A 21,094-nucleotide genomic window follows, 5' to 3' on the forward strand; every position below is an offset into this window, starting at 1 on the left:
GTTTAACACTTGCACCACTAGGATAAACGTTGGTTCACTCCCCCTCCTACAAGTCTTTGTGACCTGAGAGTTCAGCAGCTCTGGAAATAAACTGCTCATGGGACACCATAATTTTCTTGTCTCCAGCCACCTTGCCCATCCTCTTTCTGTCCCTCTCTAAGTAGATTTTTGTGACCACCACTCTAGTTAGCTCTTAGGAATGCTGTGTTACTGGGGACCTTTCCGCATGAAGTCTACTTTCAGGTATCAGGTGGCTTCAAGCAGCACTCGAAAGTGTGTGAAGGATAAGGACACTAGACAGAAGAGCCAGGAGTTATTTCAAGAATGGCAGGCATAGGGCAACCCTCACACAGGACGGACACCCACAACCATGCTGGGTCGCTGTTGAAAACAAGCACGTGAAGACACACGGGAAAAATGTAACGCAGGTCACAGACCACCTATGGGAAACAGAGTTTAGAAAAGAAACCCAGTCCTGAACCAAAGAGGGAGCCTGATGCTATTTTCTGCCTCAGCTGCCTGGCATACCTTGGACGCCTTCCCAAATCATCATAAACAACCGAAGACTTCACAGTATATAAAAACAAGAGGCTGCACACTGGAATTTCCAATAAAAACCTATGACTTAAAAATTGAGAATTCTCGTTGGATCATCTTTAGCTAAATTCTCTGTGTGTGTGTTTCAACTCATTGTTACTAGCTCCCTCCAGGCTAAAATATCAGGCTAGATTTGTAAACTGAGAAGAGCTGAGACCTGGCTACTTGTTCCGATCTTAAACCAGAGATATTTCAGCCAGAATGATGACGTGTGAACATCCAAAGCAGCTTCCAAGATTCTAAAACCAGCACCCCTGTAACAGCTCCATGAACTTTGAGCAGTGGGACTACATCAAGGGGGAACGATGTCTAACGTTTGTCTGAGAGAAACACCAGCTATTTCAACTCATAAGTTCTAGAATGCTTATGTTAAAAGTCAATTTTGTTATGTTACAGCTGTGTTTGTCAAGGACTATGAAAAATATTAATTCAAAACACAGTTAAAATTCAGCAACTACATAATCAAAGTTAGTTTCGCTGGGACAATTGCAACCCAGTATTTCTTAGATGACTACATCACGCATACTTATAAGACAACAGAGTCAACAACACACTGTCGCTACAAGCAACCAAATTAATGGTTGTCTAAGTATTTAAATTTATTTCATAATAATTTCACATGAGTCAGTTCTCTAGGGAGAGCAGAATGTTAGCAAACTCAATCCGTCAATGAGAAGAAATGAGAATGGAAATTAGTACCTACCGGAAATCCTATTGAGTGTCACCCAGAAATGCTCATCAGGACTGTAGGTATCTTTTGACCATTGTAGTAGATCAATGGCCCTTTTGTCATGGAGAATGAAGTCGACAAACTCTCTAGTAAGCGCCACATAGGCAGTGCCAAAGTAGATAGTCAGATGATGTGGAGGTGAGGTTTTCAAAATACTAGTCTTTTTCACAAACAAGCCACCTTTACCTATATGCTCTTGGTGGACATATTTAGTTCGCTTAACTGCATGATCAGGGGGTAGCACCCCGGGGGTGATATTTTTCCCTTTAAATCCTTTCAGATGCTGAACTATCTCCCGGTTGGTTTTCAGGGGGAAGTCTTGTCCACAGGTGTTGATGACGTACTTCCAGGGAGCCTCAGAGGTGAAAAGATCTTTCAGACAGTTCAGGTCAGCCTGGAGCCTGGAAATTCCTGCATAAACCACAGACTCTGTCTTTGAAGCAATGAAAGCATTTTGGAAGCAACTCAGTAACTGCCTCACAGATTCCTTGAACTCAGCTGGGGCTTTCTCATCCACGTGAACACAGTAGACATTCTGGGGCATATAGATAGCCCTAAAGAGCCTTTCAAAGGTATCAAAGTCCTTATGGATGACCATGACATAGGCCAAAGGGAATGCAACCTCTTCTTCCGACAGGGGACTTGTGATGTAGTGATTCTGGGTCAGGTAATCCTTGCAAGGGATGTTTCGCAAAGGTGATGGTAATATGTTTTCCCACAAAAAGATGGGCTTTTCCTCTAACGCGTGATTACAGGCATTTTTCCTGAAATACCTTTCACTGGAACTGTTCAGCTTCTCGTAAGTTTTTGGCGGGCTCAAATGGCTATTGTAAAATCTCACAAAAATGACCACACTGAGCAGAGTACAAGCAAGAAAGCAGTACCTCCAAAAGTTCATTATCTTCACTTCCCTGGGGAAGGAATCTCTTCTTTTCAGGGAATGAGAAATGATCGGTGTGAGAGGTTGAATTTACTTCTCTTGCTAGTCTTGAATTTCGACAGCTTCTCCAGAGGGCTGGCTTGCTTTTCCCGAATGCTTTAATCCTCCTGTATCCTCCTCTACGGTGTCTCGTCCATCCTTTTTGTGGGATGTGCCTGGAGATGCGGTGCTTTCCTCTCGCACTTAGGTCTGCAGTTCCCCAGGGCTGAATCCCTGCTGTTTGCAGAGACTCAGCTCAGCCCAGCCCAGCTCAGCCCAGCCTCCGGGAAGCCTCTTCATTTACATATGAAATACAAGTGGTAGATCTTGGCAAATTACGTTCTGGAAAGGAATGACGGGTCCTTTTCACTCAAGCTGAGTTTCTCTTGCTTCCCCCTCACCGCCCTCCTTCCATCAATCTATTCTGATCTGATCTCCCTTCTCTTCTCACACTTTCTCCAAGCCTTCTAGAATCAGAGGCTCTATTTTTTCTGGCTAGCCCCACAACCTGCTGGCAGTCCTTGGAAGCCACAGCATTTAAGGATTCTGGCTCCTCTGGCTTATTTCTCTTCCTGTTCTCTGCCACCTCTTTTCATTTTAGTGTTATCTCTACCTCTGGGAACATACAGACATGGATAATAAAAAATGCATGTGTGCCAGGCATGGTGGCTCGCACGTGCAGTCCCAGCTACTCAGGAGGTCGAGGTGGAAGGATTGCTTGAGCCGAGGTGGTCAAGGCTATAGTGAGCTATGATCGCAGCACTGCACTCCAGCCTGTGCAACAGTGAGACCCTGACTCTTCAAAAAATTATTTAAAGGCTGGGAGCAGTGGCTCCCACCTGTAATCAATCTCAGCACTTTGGGAGGCTGAGGTGAGCAGATCATGAGATCAGGAGTTCAAGACCAGCCTGGCCAAGATGGTGGAACTCCAACTCTACTAAAAATACAAAAATTAGCCAGGCGTGGTGACACATGCCTGTAATCCCAGCTACTTGGGAGGCCGAGGCAAGAGAATCGCTTGAACTCAGGAGGCGGAGGTTGGGGTGAGCCGAGATCACGCCACTGCACTCCAGCCTGGGCAACAGAGCAAGACTATGTTTTTTAAAAAATATGATTTAAAAAGATACATTTGTAACATGTCTAAGTAGAAAATTATCAGTGACAGAAAAGTATTTGTGAGGTAGATTAACTTGGATTCTAATGATGTGTCAGAATATAGTACACACACACACACACGCACACACAGACACACACATGCACACACAGACACACACACACACACAGTGACTATGGGAAGAGGGAATCATGAATTGTATTCTTGGGAGCAGAGGCATGACATGAGGGCAGATGGAACCTAGGAGTGACATTTCATATGAAAGAGTTGGTGTTGCTATCATATAATGAAGCAAACACACCTAAGTTTGCATGCTGGAGAAAAATGTGATCGTTAGTGTTCCCAGGGAGCAAAAGCTGGTTCCCATTTCACAAAGAGAGCTTCAGATAATGGAGTTGTTGATACAGTATTATCTACAATAGGCGGAGTGACTAACCTACTGGCTCTCTTTAAAAGCCTGACAACCTCAGATCTGAGGTCGTTTCAAAGAACCTAAAGGATTCTCATTCTCCTTTCAACCCAACCCCCTCTCCAACTTCCTTTTCTGAAGAAAGACAAAAAGCATCAGGGCTGCTGCAAAATTCCTGGAAGTATCAGTCAGTATAATCCAGGGGAACCAGGAAGAGCAGGTCTGGTCACATTACAGAGGGTTCTCAGAGGTCACCTGCTAGCACGGCTGCAAGCCATCTTGCAGCCACTGTGAAGCGCATTGGGGATTGATGTGGATGGTAAGGACACTTCCAAGGGAGAAAGTAACTGGTTCAACTAAAAGATCAACTGTGGCAGCCACGTGAGGCGTGTTAAGAGTGGGCCCTGCTCCTATCTCACTCCCGCAGTCACCTAGCAATCCTACCTGCCCGGGCTTGTGGCAATTGGAACAGCTGCTCCTGTTAGGAAAACATTGGGGGCAGAATGCAGCCATTTCCCTACCTCCTCTCTGTTCCACTCCACCCCTTACCTTCCTACAGTGAACTGCAGGCATGAACAGCAACAGTGCCCTGGATGCGATGGATATTGATTTGGATATTAATTTGATGAGCTGCCAGAGAGTTGGTGGGGATCTTTGAGATCACTCATCACAACCCCTTTATGTTTACAGGTAAGCAAATCGGGGCCTTAAAAAATATTCTCCCCAGCATCATTCAGCTGGATAGAAACCAGAGCCTTAATTCTACAGCTCCCTGCTCCAGGTGCTGAAGCCAGTCCGTTTGGCTAAATCCCAGTTGCTCACAGTACCAGGGTAAAGTTACTTAACCTCTTTACACAACCAGGTCCTCCCACTGTGAAGAGATAAAGAACGGTGGTTCTTATTTCAAATGGTTGTCAAGAAGACTAAATGAGATAACTCTTTTGGGGGTCTGGCAGAAATCCGGGCACCTGGTACATATTCCATAAGCATTAGCTGTGATTGCTGTTGTCGTTTCTCTTCTGAAAAACATCCAACACTTCCGATCCTGCTAATGAACTGATATTTTTATTTCTGTTCTTAGTAATGGAAAAGAAAAGCATTTACCTTAAGGCTTTCAAATGGTTTGATTTATTCCCGGAGGTTAAATTCCACTCTTTCCTTGCCTATCACTGCCTCCCCTTTACCCCATGGGGAAAAATATATGCATATTTTTTTAATATAAAAAGATTTATATACACACATATATACATATGTATGCATTTAAAAATATTTCATATGTAAATATATTTTTATATATGTACATTAAGAGATATATTTTATGTATGCATATTTAAAATACATATTACATACATATTTTAAAATATAGATGAAATATAAACTATTTTAAAATATATATTTGTAAATACATACTATATATGACATATACATATATACATATAACATATATACACATATTTCTATATACATACAAGTATATAAATATACGTTTATATATTTATATATACATATTTATATATAAAAATATATTTACAAACACACATATATATGTGTGTGTCTATATATAGTATATAGTATGTACTACATATATATTATACTATATATATAGTACGTATATATAATATACTATATATACGTGTGTGTGTCTATATATGGTATATATCCACTATATATAGACTATATAGTATATATATACCATATATAGACACACACACGTATATATAGTATATTATATATACGTACTATATATATAGTATATATATAATATACTATATATAGACACACACATACTTATACACACACACACACACAAGAAATGTGACTATATGACGGAACAATCCAAGAAACCATTTTGATGCCTTCAAGTCTCTTCATTCTTACTAGAACCACACCCTTTTCTGTAAAATGTGTCCTTAGCAGCTCTTGTGGAGACAAGAGGGGAAAGTTGGAGGTGGAAAAGGGAGGCAAAGGGCTTTCATTGCAGGTTTGGTGGTTTTTTTCCCTTCTCTTTGCCTCAAGCCCTGATCCTACAGTAAGGAGCTCTGATAAGCGCCAATGCAAAACAAACTCCAGAAATGTTTCATCATGGTTTAGCCAAAGCAGATTACAGATGGGGGAGTGGCAGCATGATTTATAGTTCAAAACAGCAGTATCCAAAAATAAATGAATAAATACATAAATAAAACCAAACCCCAAAACCACGTACATCATTTGTCCTGACTTACTTACAGTGGTTTAGATGAACAGACTTGAGATTAGCATGCGATGCCTTCTGAGCGACTGGCCCGACCAGTAGGTTTGTTTTGCTTGGTATCTGCGGCAACAGAATAGGCATTTTTTTCCGGCAAATAATTTGGCAGGCCAAGCTATTAACTTTCAACCAGGGCATTATTTCTGCTCTGTCCACTCTAGTTGACTCAACAGACTGAAAACTGTCGTTATGTGGTCATTCTGTGTCAGTCCCACCTCTCTATGCCCCAGGATAAACTTTATGGTCACAAACAAGAAGACAGCACAAGGACTGTGGCTAATAACACATCATCTCAGCTCAAACATGAAAACCAAGGGCTGGGCTGTCCGGGGGGCCTTCGGATCAGTGCTGACATTTCGCTTCCCTCACAATGACTTAGTTCTCATTAATCTTCCACGAGCTCTGCCTCTACTGCAGATCAGTTCACAAAGCCTGAGGCGGTCAGTGGAGGGACAGGACTGGAACCTGAGTCTGATCTGCTCTCAAATCCTTGCAGTTCTTCATCACTCTCTACAGAATGAGTGGCTATTGAATCAAGGCAATCCTTTTCTTTATTTTATTTTATCATTATTATTATTATTTGAGATGGAGTTTCGCTCCTGTTGCCCAGGCTGGAGTGCAATGGTGTGATCTTGGCTCACGGCAACCTCCGCCTTTCCGGGTTCAAGCAATTCTCCTGCCTCAGCCTCCCAAGTAGCTCAGATTACAGGCACGTGTCACCACACCCAGCTAATTTTGTATTTTTAGTAGAGATGGGATTTCTCCATGTTGATCAGGCTGGTCTCGAACTCCCAACCTCAGGTGATCCGCCTGCGAGCTACTAAGCCGGGCCCCATTTTATTGCTTTACTAGATCAATATCTCTAGTACTTATAGAGATCAGACAAGTTAATGTCTATGAAAGGATTTGAAAACTGTGAAGACAATAGGCCAACCTAGCTTGCTTTGAATATAAGCAGAAAACAAACATTTAGTGAAACTGAAATAGAAATGGATTAATAGGGCCGGGCGCAGTGGCTCAAGCCTGTAATCCCAGCACTTTGGGAGGCCGAGGCAGGTGGATCACGAGGTCAAGAGATCGAGACCATCCTGGTCAACATGGTGAAACCCCGTGTCTACTAAAAATACAAAAAAAAAATTAGCTGGGCATGGTGGTGCGTGCCTGTAATCCCAGCTACTCAGGAGGCTGAGGCAGGAGAATTGCCTGAACCCAGGAGGCAGAGGTTGTGGTGAGCCGAGATCGCACCATTGCACTCCAGCCTGGGTAACATGAGTGAAACTCCGTCTCAAAAAAAAAAAAAAAAAAAGAAATGGATTAATAGATACATTATATATATATTCTGCACATTCTATTTAAAAAGGCATTTCTGAAATGTTTATTTAATATAGTGGGTTTTTTCATTGAGACACTGTTTTTAATAGCACAGAATACAGATAATAGATTGGGATAACAGTTTTGTAAGACTAGAGGTTAAGATTCTCTTGTGAAGCGGTGGCCTAGAAATTAATAAGAAAAGGTAAATAACCAAAGAGAAAAGCAAGCAGAGTATATGACAATCACAAAGCAGAAAAAGCAAATGGCCAGTGAACACACTTTTCACACTCGAGGTCAGGGAAATGCATATTAAAACAAAAATATGTAATGTGGTGAATTCCTATAGTTTTATGTTGCCTCAACATCCATTCTGAAGCTAAGTTGGACCTTCTCATACAGAAGCAGGGCTTAGACAACCCTTACTTAACACAGTTGCCAGTTCTCCACCTTATCCTGGTTCCTCAATGTGGTTAATCCAGACATCTGCCTTAAACAAGTGCTCAAAAGCAATGATAATCTTAACAATTAAAAAATGGATCTAATTTAACCTCCCTTTTGTATGCTTATCCTTTTCAACATTCTCTCTTCCACAAGAATGTAAGCTCCATGAAGACAAGGGCTTCATCTACTCTTTTTTTTTCCAGTTTTAGACAGTCTCACTTCCTCTGTTGCCCAGGCTGGCATACAACGGCTCAATCTTGGCTCACTGCAACCTTCGCCTCCTGGATTCAAGCAATTCTCCTGCCGCAGATTCCAGAGTAGCTGGGATTATAGATGCATACCATCATGTCCAGCTAATTTTCGTATTTTTAGTAATTTTCACCATGTTGGCCAGGCTGGTCTCAAACTTCTGACCTGAAGTAATCTACCTCCCTCAGCCTCCCAAAGTGCTGAGATTACAGGCATGAGCCACCGCGGCTGGCTAGCTTCATCTACTCTTTACCAGTGAAAATGGCAATGCAGAACGGAGGTACCCAACAGATATTTCTTGAATGAGGTCAATCAACTACAGAAGTTAGAAAAATGACAAATAAACCCACTTTTGGGTGAATCCATGAGGGGTGGTCATAGTGGTGGTGGGTTAAATCAAGGAATAAGTGTTTGCGAAGCACTAATTCTAAGGTGCACCTCCTATCACCACAAAGTTCAAAAACAATGACCTGGTGTTTGTTTTAAACACATTCAACAGGCCAGGTGTGGCGGCTCACGCCTGTAATCCCGGCACTTTGGGAGGCTGAGGCAGGCAGATCACCTGAGGTCAGGAGTTCAAGACCAGCCTGACCAACATGGTGAAATCCCATCTCTACTAAAAATACAAAAATTAACCGGCATAGTGGTGGGTGCCTATAATCCCAGTTACTTGGGAGGCTGTGGCAGGAGAGTCACTTGAACCAGGGAGGTGGAGGTTGCAGTGAGCCAAGATCGCACCATTGCATTCCAGCATGGGCAAAAACAATGAAATCTATCTCAAAAAAATAAAATAAAAAATAAACGCATTTAACAAACCATGGAATTCGAGCACCTTAATGGCCCATGAGCGCTTCTGCTCCTGGGGCTCTGGGCAGACTGCTCGGTGGCCTACCAGGAAGGAGGTTTCCCTAGCATCTCGTCAGTTTCCCAGGGTGACAGATTCTGCCTCCTTTGTGGCTGAGCTCCCTGAAGGTACAGAGCAGACGCCTTCCGTGGCTTCTCTGTCTGTTACACCACCTGCCCCCACCCAGGTGACCTTGCTCTTCCAGGGCCTTCTGCCTTTCTCTACTTCCCTAGCAATCCCATTGGGATAGAAAATTTCTTTCCCTTCTGGCATTAACTGCCCAGCTGTTAACACCAAATGGCCAAGCAAAGATAACAACAACAATAAAACCCACAAATGAATGCTTTATCTTTGACTATATTCTGTTAAATGTCCAGGAACAGCATAGGTAACTATTTGTTTTTCTGTGCAACTTTTCTCTGATTCCAAATGTCTCATCTGAGAAAAAAAAAAAGATTAGAAATTCCAAGAGACACTATTTGACAATCCAGCTGCTGCCAGAGACCTTTATCTAGAACATCCCATCCCCTCTGTCTTCCGAACACTTTCAAATAAATGGAAACAAGAGTCTTAACATAGAGATAGGCAGTGATTTCCTCCAACTTCTAATTTTAATAGCTCTATTAAATTCTGTACTCATTTTCCGTTTATTCAATCTGCTCTTATACTAGCTCCTTTCCCACAGAGCCAGCCATTTGCCTGAGTTTAGACAGTGTGTTAGGGCAGAGCGCTTGGATAGATCCCAAAAAGCAGATGTTTCTTCTGCTTTCCTAGAAATTAAATCTGGAACAAACTTGCCTCCAAGATACATCCTGTGTTTGTACCTAACTGGACACAATTTTTGCATTTGATTCTCCCACTGGGTAATGTGGTTTTAAGTTCACATTTTATATTTAGCCATCTATCCTTTTAGATGACATCCTTAAACTCTTCACTCTCTCTCTTCTCTCAAAAACAGGGGGAAAATCATTATAAATGGAATAGGCCCAGTCCTGGTCCACTTTGGTTGGGGTCCACTTTGGTTTGATATAGTAATCAAAGCTATAATATCAATCACAGCTGATATTATAGCTTTGATTACTACCCTTCAATGTGTTATAGCCTACAGAAATGAGTGGTTTCAAGTGTCATGTTTTTCCAGGTTATTGATCAGTGCTGTTCTGTGAAACATAAATATTTTGGGCACTGAGTTCATCCTGACGTGGAAAGGTGAGCAGGAACGGGGTGGGAGGTGCTTAGGGTGACCAACTGTCCCGGTTTGCTCAGGGCTGAGGGGTTTCCCAGAACATGGGATTTCAGTGCTAAAACTAGAGAAGTCTTTGGCAGACCAGGAAGAATTGGCCACTCTAGATAGCATCAGTCCTAACCATTCCCAGAAAGAGAATTACTACTGAAGGTACACTGATTAGGGATATTCAATAACCAATCAGTGTGAAAGAAAAAGAAACATTCAAATCATTATCTCAGGGGGTGTAGACGGGGAAGGTGTGCAAATCATCACCAAGTCTATAGTGTGGAAAATCTCTGCGTGATCCTTCTTCACATTTCCATGAACCGCTGAGGCATGGGACAAGTGATAAATATTCATGGGATGGCTTTACAGTGAACCCAAAAGAATGCATTTAAATTATACCAACTACACAGATGTTTTCCAGTGGATATAGGAAGGTTTTAGTAACAAATAATAATGAGAGAACCTAAAGAGATAATAATTTCTACTATAAGGCTGGATGCGGTGGCTCATACCTATAATCCCAGCACTTTGGAAGGCCAAGGTGGGCGGATCACCTGAGGTCAGGAGTTTCAAGACCAGCCTGGCCAACATGGCAAAACTCTGTCTCTACCAACAATACAAAAACTAGCCAGGCGTGGTGGCAGGCCCCTATCATCCCAGATACTCTGGAGGCTGAGGCAGGGAAAATCACTTGAACCTGGGAGGCAGAGGTTGCAGTGAGCCAAGATCGTGCCATTGCACTCCAGCCTGGGTAACAAGAGCGAGACTCCATCTCAAAAAAATAATAATAATAATAATTTCTACTATAGCATTACTAGTTTCTAACTCTCCACCCTCTATACCACGTGTCACTTGAGAGATCTTTCTGTATGAGATGGGATTAATTGAAACATATGGGATTGTAGGAATGGAATGCTCATTCTAAGCTTTATAAGAAATAGGCAGTGAGTCTAGAAAATGCAAACTCATTTTAAGAAGCAGAACAATCAGCCAGCTACCTGATCTCTCTGGCTCACGATCTCCAAATTTGTGTAACTGTAGGATTGGAAGATGCCCTCTGAGGCTCCCTGCAGTTCTAAATGCTGTGATTATTTTAGAATCAGCATAGAATAAAGAGGAGGCAGTTTTTATGGGACTATTATACTTTAGAGGCTTGGTTTAGATTGAGTACTTGACAAAGGAAGTCCATAAATTGGTAGGAAAAGGGACTAGAGATAGATCTAGAAGGCTTAGAAGTGGGGAGGAAGCTGGTTAACTCCAACAGACCAAAATCCTGGGAGAGGAGAACCCAGACAGGGACGTGCTCAGCCTCTCTCGGAGGTGGCCCAAAACCTAGCAAATTCTGCAGGGTCTTGGGAACAGCAGTTTTCACATAGGACACAAGAGGGGATTTGGACTCTAAGGCAGGAGGGCCTTTTTACTGTAGGCCCCAAAGAGCTTGAAGAAGGAGCTCAGACTTGGACCAAGTGCAGAATTACAGACTTTCAGTGAAGGAAGAATTATGTGAAGATTGAGTCTAAGGAAGGAGATGGCTAGAAAGAAAATGAACCAGGAAATGTCCACAAGAGGGGACTGATGGTAACACAAAGCTAAATCCGTCAGGATGACCTGAGTACCTCCAGCTTACTCAGGAGAGCCGGAAGTTGTATCCTCTGATATTTTCACAGTTAAGTTCTGATCTTTCAAACCTGGCTGAGGAGGAAGATTATGGGAGAATAAATTTCACAAAAGTACCAAGCTAAAGGACAAAGCTTTGAAAGCACAATTCTCATTCATCCATTCTCCAGAAATGTGGTGTCAAAGGAGACACAGGAAAATGGATTCAGGAAAAGCCTTCTGCCACTAACGGCTTTGTCCGAAAGAAACAAAAATGCTGTGATTATTTTAGATTCAGCATAGAAATAAAGAGGAGGCAGTTTTTATGGGAATATTATACTTAAGGCTTTGCCTTAAGAAAGAATGCCATATCCTGGGTGCCGTAGCTCACGCCTGTAATCCTGACACTTTGGGAGGCTGAGACAGGTGGATCGTTTGAGTCCAGGAGTTCAAGACCAGCCTGGGTAACATGGCAAAACCCCATATCTACAAAAAAAAAAAAAATACACAAATTGGGCTGGGCACAGTGGCTCACACCTGTAATCCCAGCACTTTGGGAGCCCGAAGCAGATGGATCACGAGGTCAGGAGTTCAAGACCAGCCTGGCCAACTTGGTGAAATCCCATCTCTACTAAAAATACAAAAATTAGCTGGGTATGGTGGCAGGTTCCTGTAATCCCAGCTACTCAGGAGACTGAGGCAGAAGACTTGCTTGAACTGGGACCCAGGAGGTGGAGGTTGCAGTGAGCTGAAATTGCACCACTGCACTCCAGCCTGGGCTACAGAGTAAGACTCCATCTCAGAAAAGCAAAACAAAAACAAAAATTAGCTGGCATGGTGGCACATGGGAGGATCGCATGAGGCCGGTAAGTTGAGGCTGCTGTGAGACACGATGAGATCATGCCACACACTCCAGCCTGGGGGACAGAGTGCAACCCTGTCTCAAAAAAAAAAAAAGAAAAAGAAAGAAAGAATTCCATATGAGGTCAGAGAGTGAGAGAAAGACAGGTTCATAAGTAGATCTAGCATGGAAAAACTACATGGAGAAATGGTTAGTTAGAAAAGCAGTTAACAGGCCGGACGCAGTGGCTCAAGCCTGTAATCCCAGCACTTTGGGAGGCCAAGGCAAGTGGATCATGAGGTCAGGAGTTCGAGACCAGCCTGGCCAATATGGTGAAACCCAGTGTCTACTAAAAATACAAAAATTAGCTGGATATGGTGACACAAGCCTGTAATCCCAGCTACTTGGGGGACTGAGGCAGGAGAATCGCTTGAACCCGGGAGGAAGAGTTTGCAGTGAGCCGAAATCGCGCCACTGCACTCCAGCCTGGGTGACAGAGCAAGACTCCATCTCCAAAAACAAAACAAAACAAACGAAGCAAAAAAGCAAACAAACAGACAAAAACCTCAGATCTGGTCTTCGAAGCAAGAGCCTCCTCTGTCAGGCTGTTCTTTTTTCTTTCTTTCTTTCTTTCTTTTTTTTTTTAAATTCTTGGTGCAGAATGGGGAACCAATGTGGCGAGCACATAATGGTGGTTGGACCTTGGGTGGAAGAACAGCCTGTCTGGAGCAGGTGCTGCCCCCAGGCTGGGCTCAGCATGGGAAGCATTCCCAAAATAAGCAAGATGCTTTGGAAAAACGAGTGGGAGAGGATTGTCTCATTGCTGTTGCCCAAGAGCAGAGGAGCATTTAGGAAACCTCAAAAAAAAAAAAAAAAAAAAATTGAACATGGTCCAGGTGTACTGGCTCATGCTTGTATTCCCAGCTACTTGGGAGACTGAGGTGGGAGAATTGCTTGAGCCTAGGAGTTTGGGGCTGCAGTGAGCCAAGATCACGCACTGCACTCCACTCCAGCCTGGGAGACAGAGTGAGACCCTGTATCTAAAAAACATGGCTGAAAGCTACTGTTTGAAGTTGACCCTTCAGGACTTGGCAAAATAACCTAGGGTGTGCGTGTGGGGTGGGTAGTGCGGGTAGCAGGCGGTGATGTAGGTGGTGGTGATTTGCAGCTACCGCGGCAGCAGCGCTCAGGATTACCAGCATCCTAAAATTATTTCCATTTGACTCAATTCAATAGATGTTCCCTGTCAGCCCACTGAATGCTCATTATGCTGGGCTGCCAAAAATATAAACGACCTCAAAGACATGGTTGTCTAGTCAGAGTAATATGATATTCACATTAATAATGATTATCCAAAAATTCTAGAGTGACATAAAAACATTACAAAAGAGGTTTATAAAGGTATAAAATTGACCGGGCACAGTGGCTCACGCTTGTAATCCCAACACTTTTGGGAGGCCAAGGCGGTGGATCACAAGGTCAGGAGTTCGAGACCAGCCTGGCTAACATGAGGAAACCCCATCTCTACTAAAAATACAAAAATTAGCTAGGCGTGGTGGTGGGCGCCTGTAGTCCCAGCTACTTGGGAGGCTGAAACAGGAGAATCACTTGAACCTGGGAGGCAGAGTTTGCAGTGAGCCGAGATCTCGCCACTGTACTCCAGCCTGGGTGACAGAGCAAGACAAAAAAAAAAGGCATAAAATTGAGAAAAAATAAGATCAGAAAAAGCTTCCTAAATAAGACACCATTGTGTGTCACCATTGAATGACACACCATTAAATAAGGCCATTATTTAAATGGAGAGTTGGAGGACAATGGCCCAGAGAGGGTGACATGAAGAAAAGGACCCATGGCAGGATGACAGGCAACGTGGCTTTTCTGAAATGTCCCTTTCAGGGAAGCCAGCAATGGGAGTTGACGGCGGGGTACCACAGGTAATAATGAGAGGATCTCCAACAGGGAGATTCTGACATCCAACCTGCCATGTTGAAATGTCTATACTGAATAATACAATAAATTGTTGACACTCATTGAAGCTTTTGGAACTGAGAAAATGTTTTTCTTAGAGCTATGTCTTAAGAAGCAAAATATGCTATAGTGTTAGAATGATTTGAAGAGGGAGACTCGGGTCAGAGGGACCACTTGGAGTGGGTCTGACAATAATCTGCTTGACAGGTGTGGCAAGCCAGAGGTAAGAGCGGTAATGATGAAAACAGGAAGAGCAGAACTTGCTAGAAACCTCACAGACAGGTCGGGCGCGGTGGCTCAAGCCTGTAATCCCAGCACTTTGGGAGGCCGAGGCGGGTGGATCCCGAGGTCAAGAGATCGAGACCATCCTGGTCAACGTGGTGAAACCCCGTCTCTACCAAAAATACAAAAAATTAGCTGGGCATGGTGGTGCGTGCCTGTAATCCCAGCTACTCAGGAGGCTGAGGCAGGAGAATTTCCTGAACCCAGGAGGCGGAGGTTGCGGTGAGCCGAGATCGCGCCATTGCACTCCAACCTGGGTAACGTGAGTGAAACTCCGTCTCAAAAAAAAAAAAAAGAAACCTCACAGACAAAATGTACAGAATGTGCTGGTTGGATCTGGGGATACCGGAAGCGGGGAGGTTGGCTGACTTGATGGCCATACCATAGAGATTGTGAGCGGAAAGCTGGGCATGTAGGGAGGAGGGAGATGTCAGCAGGTACTCATGAAAGCTTTGAGAAGAGATATCCAAAAGACAGGGAGATGTGGCAGAGGGCCTGGGAGCTCACCATAGGGAAATGAATGGTGAATACTGAGGTGGTGGTGAGCAACTGTAGATGTAAACCAGATCATCAAGGGGGGAAGAACTGCAGGAGCCACGAAGGAAACTGAGAAAAGAACTGAGGAGGATGTTTCCTCAAAACTTAACATTTCTCAAATTCTGAATTTCACTGAGAGTAGTGGCTCCAAAAGTCAACAGATAGCTAAGTCTCATTTCAATAGTCAGCAAGAAGGTGAAAAGAACAGAGCTCTCCATTTACTTCCAGGTTTCTCAGAGAGAGATTATAAAATCCCTTTATAATTTGCAACATTTTATATGAGGTAGGGGCCTTGTGTGTCTCATTCACTACTATTTCTCAGTACGCAGCCAAGTGTCTGGGCGCTCCATAAATATTTATTAAATGAATATCCGTTTTATAGATGAAAATACAATAACAATAACTAACTCATTTACACCTTACATATTTGATATCTATTATTATTTTCCCCATTTTACAGATGAAGTCACTGGGACACAAAAGTTAAGTACTTTGTCCAAGGTCACACAACTCATAAGGGACAGAGCCGGGATTCACATTCAGCCTGTCTGGCTTCAGGATCCAGGCTTCTGCCATCTGTGCCATATTGTGATGCAAAGATTAAGATTGACAGATGTCAGGGGGTACATTAGTGATGGAGAAGCCAGGAGTCTGACCCCATTCTGTCTGACTCTGGAGCCTGAGCCCTTGATGCCTACACTCCAGGAAAAGCCAGATCAGCAAAGATGAGTGTAGGGAGAGCTAAGGGAGAGAGAGAACCCAGCCCGCAGGTCTGAGCTAACAGAACAGTGTTGAATTCAAGGATTTGCAAAGGGAAGAGTCTGAGTTTAGTTCAGAGCGTACAGAATTCGAGGGACACCCCCCCACCCCGCATACATTCTCTACTCTGCTTCCTGCTTTCAGAACAGGGCACATTACTCGGCCCCTCGAATCCCCTCTTCACATTTGCAAAATGAGGATTTAAGTACCTACCGAATGGGATTCTTGTGAAAAGTCAACCAAGATACTCTAAGCCCATAGGTACATGTTCAGTAAACATTAATTGCCTTCATTTTTCCTGTACCTCTGCTCACATGCAAAAGCCAAAGTCTACAGGAAAATGGGCTGAATGTCAGAATGAAAGAGAAAGTTTCAAATCAGGTCTAATTCTAAAACCACCTTGCAAGCTGAATAAGACTTAGAATTAGCCAAGTTTCATCTTCAGAACACTTGCAATAATTGCAATCATTAAATGAAGAATTCATTACACTGGGTTCCATTTAAAATAAGCGGATAACATGTGTTACCTCCTTCCCTTGGATGTTTCTTTTTATTCTGATTTCTTGTTAGGCATACGCAATATTTGTCTTTGGACAAGTCACATATTTTCTTTCTTTTTTTTTGAAATGGAGTCTCACTCTGTCGCCCAAGCTGGAGTGCAGTGGCGTGATCTCGGCTCACTGCAACCTCCGCCTCCTGGGTTCAAGCAATTCTCCTGCCTCAGCCTCCCAAGTAGCCAGAATTACAGGCACCTGCCACCATGCCTGGCTAATTTTTGTATTTTTAATAGAGATGGGGTTTCACCATGTTAGCCAGGCTGTTCTTGAACTCCTGACCTCAGGTGTTCCACCGTCTTGGCCTCCGAAACTGCTGGGATTACAGGTGTCAGCCACCATACCCAGCCAAGTCACATATTTTCATCTTAAATTTTCTCGTCTTTAAAATGGGAACAGTCCCCCTTTTATGGGGTTTTATAAGAATTAAAGAAGATAATGTATAAGAAATTTCCCTTGCAAATTACGTACTGTCCAAATATAATAGAGTGACATTATTATTAAACATGTTTTTATGAGAGAAAAGGGTATGCTTAGGTCAGTTAAAATTGCTCAAGTGGGGCTGGGCACAGTGGCACACACCTGTAATCCCAGCACTTTGGGAGGCCAAGGTGGGTGGATCACAAGGTCAAGAGATCGAAACTATCCTGGCCAATATGGTGAAACCCCGTCTCTACTAAAAAAACAAAAATTAGCTGGGCATGGTGGCACGTGCCTGTAGTCCCCCAGCTACTCAGGAGGCTGAGGCAGGAGAATCACTTGAACCCAGGAGGCGGAGATTGCAGTGAGCCGAGATTGCGCCACTGCACTCCAGCCTGGCGACAGAGCAAGACTCTGTCTCAAAAAAAAAGTTGTTCAAGTGGTTAAAGTTGTATCCATCCACACACCCATATGTCTATCACTAAATCTTGCCCCTCTAATATCACAGGGATGTGCTTGTGAACACCCCCACCCCAGTGTAGGACAAGGAGGTGTCCTGTAGGGGGCCTGTGGGTCACTCTGCCCAGCATCACCCTGAGCAGCCTCCTCCACCAAAGCCTATCCCCAGCCCTTGGCTTCAGGGTAGGAAAGGGACCCAAGAAACATTGGTGAGCATTCTTCACCCCTGTGATTTGTTTACGGATAGAAATTTGGTTTTGCGGATTTTTTTTTTTTTTTTTTAGACAACGTCTGACTCTGTCAAGTGATCCTTTCTGCCTGGGCCTCCTGAGTAGCTGGAAGTACAGGCGTGCACCACCGTGCCTGGTGAATATTTTATTTTTTATAGAGACAGGGTCTTGCTTTTTTGCCCAGGCTGGTCTCAAACTCTTGGGCTGAAGTGATCCTCCTGCCTGGGCCTCACAAAGTGCTGCGACTACTGGTGTGAGCCACCGTGCCCAACCAGGGATGGGAATTTGGACCAAGCAGGGCCAATCTGAGGTCTCCCTTAAACTGCTGCTGGAACTCTTAGGAAAAAGGGTTTCTTGTCCCCCAGGAGCAACCACTGTGAAAAGCAAGTGCACTTGGAGCTGCTTTTTGCTTTCAGGGGAGAACTTGCCTGATGGAAGCCAGCACAGAGATGCTGAGAGACAGGGGACCATCTCGACCTGACTCTACCCATCAAGGTCCCACGCCCAGGACTGCCCCTCAGACCTGGGCAAACAGGGACAGTTGGTCAACCCACAGAGAGACAACCTAGCAAGAAAGGGTACCGAGCACACTGTTTCACTCACTGATCCGGCTTGATTGGCAGCTCCCTTGGGCATCCCGGATATGTGACCCTAGTGCTTGTTTAAGCTCCTTTGAGTTGAGTTTCTGACACTTGCAACCAAAAGAGTCCTAACACCCTCCCAAAGAATGTGCGCATGTAAATAAAAGTCACAGTTAAAAAAGAAAAATAAATCAAAGTAGGAAACATGATATTTTTAGAATTAAAAATGAGGAAATGGGATCATGTGGTCCCTTCTGAGGTCAAGAGAATTTGACAAAGGGGCTCTGAAAAAAAAATAAAAACGTATACAAAATGGAAAAAGGAAAAGAGACAAATGAAAACATTCTTATGGAAGGAAAACATCATGGCATGAGAAAGGTCAGGGTAATGAATGAGCAAAGATTCAAAAAAACACACTTAGTGCAGCAAGGGAAAAAAAGTAGCTGAAGCGAAGGAGGAGGGTAGCTCTCTTCCTTAGAGACCAAGCCGCCCTGAAGTGTAAGAAGACAATCTGGCTGTGGTAATGGACTGGGAAGGAGCTAGCCAGCGGCCACTGGGGTAGTTGATGAACGATTTCACAAAGCATAAAGCAAAAATCTAAATGGCTTCAGGTGCTCTGTCTTGAGGAAAGTAGGCAGATAAAAATGCTGGAAAAATAGCCAAAAGAGGTAGAGCACATGGGCATTTCTTAAAGTGACTCAGAGCAATCATTACAAAGATCTGAGATGTTAGAAAATATACGGGCACCCCGGAAGTCAGGGAAGCCACTGCTGTCACAGCATGGTGCTCTGTAGTACGGGTCAGAGAAAACTGTGATCCTGGAGAATTTCCTTTGAGAATGTGGCCAGGAGCGAGGGGGCTAGACTCCCCATCTGTGCACATGCCACACAGAACAGAAGGACAGCCACTCTACCTGGTTCCTCTGAAGAGGAGTATGAGACTGGGGTCCCCAGGGACCTCTATCACCATTTCGGTTCTTTTTTTTTTTTTTTTTTTTGAGACGGAGTTTCGCTCTTGTTACCCAGGCTGGAGTGCAATGGCGCGATCTCGGCTCACCGCAACCTCCGCCTCCTGGGTTCAGGCAATTCTCCTGCCTCAGCCTCCTGAGTAGCTGGGACTACAGGCACACGCCACCATGCCCAGCTAATTTTTTGTGGTTTTAGTAGAGACGGGGTTTCACCATGTTGACCAGGATGGTCTCGATCTCTTGACCTCGTGATCCACCCGCCTCAGCCTCCCAAAGTGCTGGGATTACAGGCGTGAGCCACTGCGCCCGGCCTCTATCACCATTTCTAACAGTGTGGAAAGAGCCTAATGGTTGAAAACCAAGACAGAAGTCACTCTCAGTAGAAAGACACCATCAAAAAAAAAAAAAAAAAGGCAGCATGAAGCTATGTGATTTAGTGCTACTTCTATGAATAGCCTTTCTATTCAGTTTCGCTAATTCTAGGACACTAATCATTTTCTTAGTCACATTGCTCTTGGGGGTGCTTTGGGAAACTTGAAATGCCTGCAAGGGGTCTTGCTAACACATTTTAATTTCAGGTGTTTCAGAGAGAGGAAGGCAGTCACTTTGAGGGAAGAAATGTACACCACCACCTGCACTTGCACACTTGCAAAAAGATGTTTACGCTGTACGGACAGAAGAATTTTACCCCTTAAAACCTGATGTTGAAAACAGAAGAGCTCTGCTGGGTGCTGTGGCTCATGACTATAATCTCAGCACTTGGGGAGGCCGAAGAGGGTGGATCACATGAGCTCAGGAGTTCCAGACTACCCTGGGCAAATGGTGTAACCTCGTCTCTACTAAAATACGAAACATTAGCTGGGTGTAGTGGCGGGGGCCTGTAATCCCAGCTACTTGGGAAGCTCAGAATCACTTGAGCCTGAGAGTTGGAGGTTGCAGTGAGCTGAGATCGCCACTGCACTCCAGCCTGGGCTACAGAGTGGGACTGTCTCAAAAAAAAGTAAATAGAAGAGCTGATATTGACAGAAGACTGTGTGGTTATACAAGAACTAGATTCATGAGCCAAATCTTAAATCACAAAGAATGCCCAAGTGTAAAACCACGGCAGTTAACTTGAGCGTGGGATTGGATTTTACATTGCGTTTGAAGGTAGAGAGAGGCACCGCTAGGGCTAGGACATTTGAATGTTTGTTTGCTGTAATTCACTTGTAATTTAAGAAGGCCCTATCTAGAAGCAGGATATCCTTTCTCCCTGAACCAGGATGTTGCCCAGAGTCTAAGAAAGGAAGGAGCCAAAGCCCCAGGACATGCCACATTATCCTGAAAGGTATCCTTTGCAGAATCGACAGGACAGAGCACTGACATGGGTCACACTGGCCTTCCTCTCCAGGCAGTTGCTCTCTGGAGGAGCTCTTACCTCCAATTCCTGCAAGGGAAATGGGATGAACTCGCCAAAGCTGACGGGCATACATGGTACAGGCTCACCAGCACTTCCACCTTTCTCTCTGCAGATTCCCGGTAGCAGCGTAGGAGGTCTTTACGCAGTTCTAGGCATTCTGTCTTTTGCAAAGACAGGTATACATATATGAAAGGGGTCTTTCTACTTGGGTTCCCCATTTTGTAGCTGGGGAGATTTGAGGTCCCATGAGGTTCTGTGATTTACACGGGGTCACACTGTTGCTGTGAGAAGATAGAAGCCAGTATACCATGGCACAAACCTACAGCAAACAGGGTGTTCTCTCCTATACCCATCCAGATACCATTCTGTCCTATACCCATCTAGATACCATTCTCTCCTATA

The 21,094-nt window shown here is 44.0% G+C and overlaps 2 protein-coding genes across 4 annotated transcripts in view; both read right to left on the minus strand.

Moving 5' to 3' along the window:
• LOC116531267 (N-acetyllactosaminide beta-1,6-N-acetylglucosaminyl-transferase) overlaps window positions 1-21,094 on the minus strand; it is an 87,952-nt gene that overhangs the window by 39,806 nt on the left and 27,052 nt on the right. Inside the window, exon 1 of one of the 3 annotated variants that reach the window (XM_032249972.1) lies at window positions 1,301-2,472. The exons of 1 other annotated variant lie outside the window; for it this stretch is intronic. In XM_032249972.1, coding sequence (XP_032105863.1) covers window positions 1,301-2,225 — 925 coding nt within the window. In that variant the 5' untranslated portion in view covers window positions 2,226-2,472. Of the gene's footprint in view, window positions 1-1,300; window positions 2,473-5,551; window positions 6,081-21,094 lie in introns of those variants that run through there. One more of the 3 variants, XM_032249974.1, reaches the window with a different exon arrangement.
• Window positions 2,463-21,094, minus strand: part of LOC116531268 (N-acetyllactosaminide beta-1,6-N-acetylglucosaminyl-transferase-like) — a 22,165-nt gene continuing 3,533 nt past the window's right edge. Inside the window, exon 2 of the mRNA XM_032249975.1 lies at window positions 2,463-2,588. Within this exon, the coding sequence (XP_032105866.1) occupies window positions 2,518-2,588 (71 nt within the window). The 3' untranslated portion in view covers window positions 2,463-2,517. The remainder of the gene's footprint in view (window positions 2,589-21,094) is intronic.

This window comes from Sapajus apella, unplaced genomic scaffold, assembly GCF_009761245.1.
Source record: "Sapajus apella isolate SASKATOON/1434 unplaced genomic scaffold, GSC_monkey_1.0 scaffold70, whole genome shotgun sequence".
NCBI classification, from domain to species: Eukaryota; Metazoa; Chordata; class Mammalia; order Primates; family Cebidae; genus Sapajus; species Sapajus apella.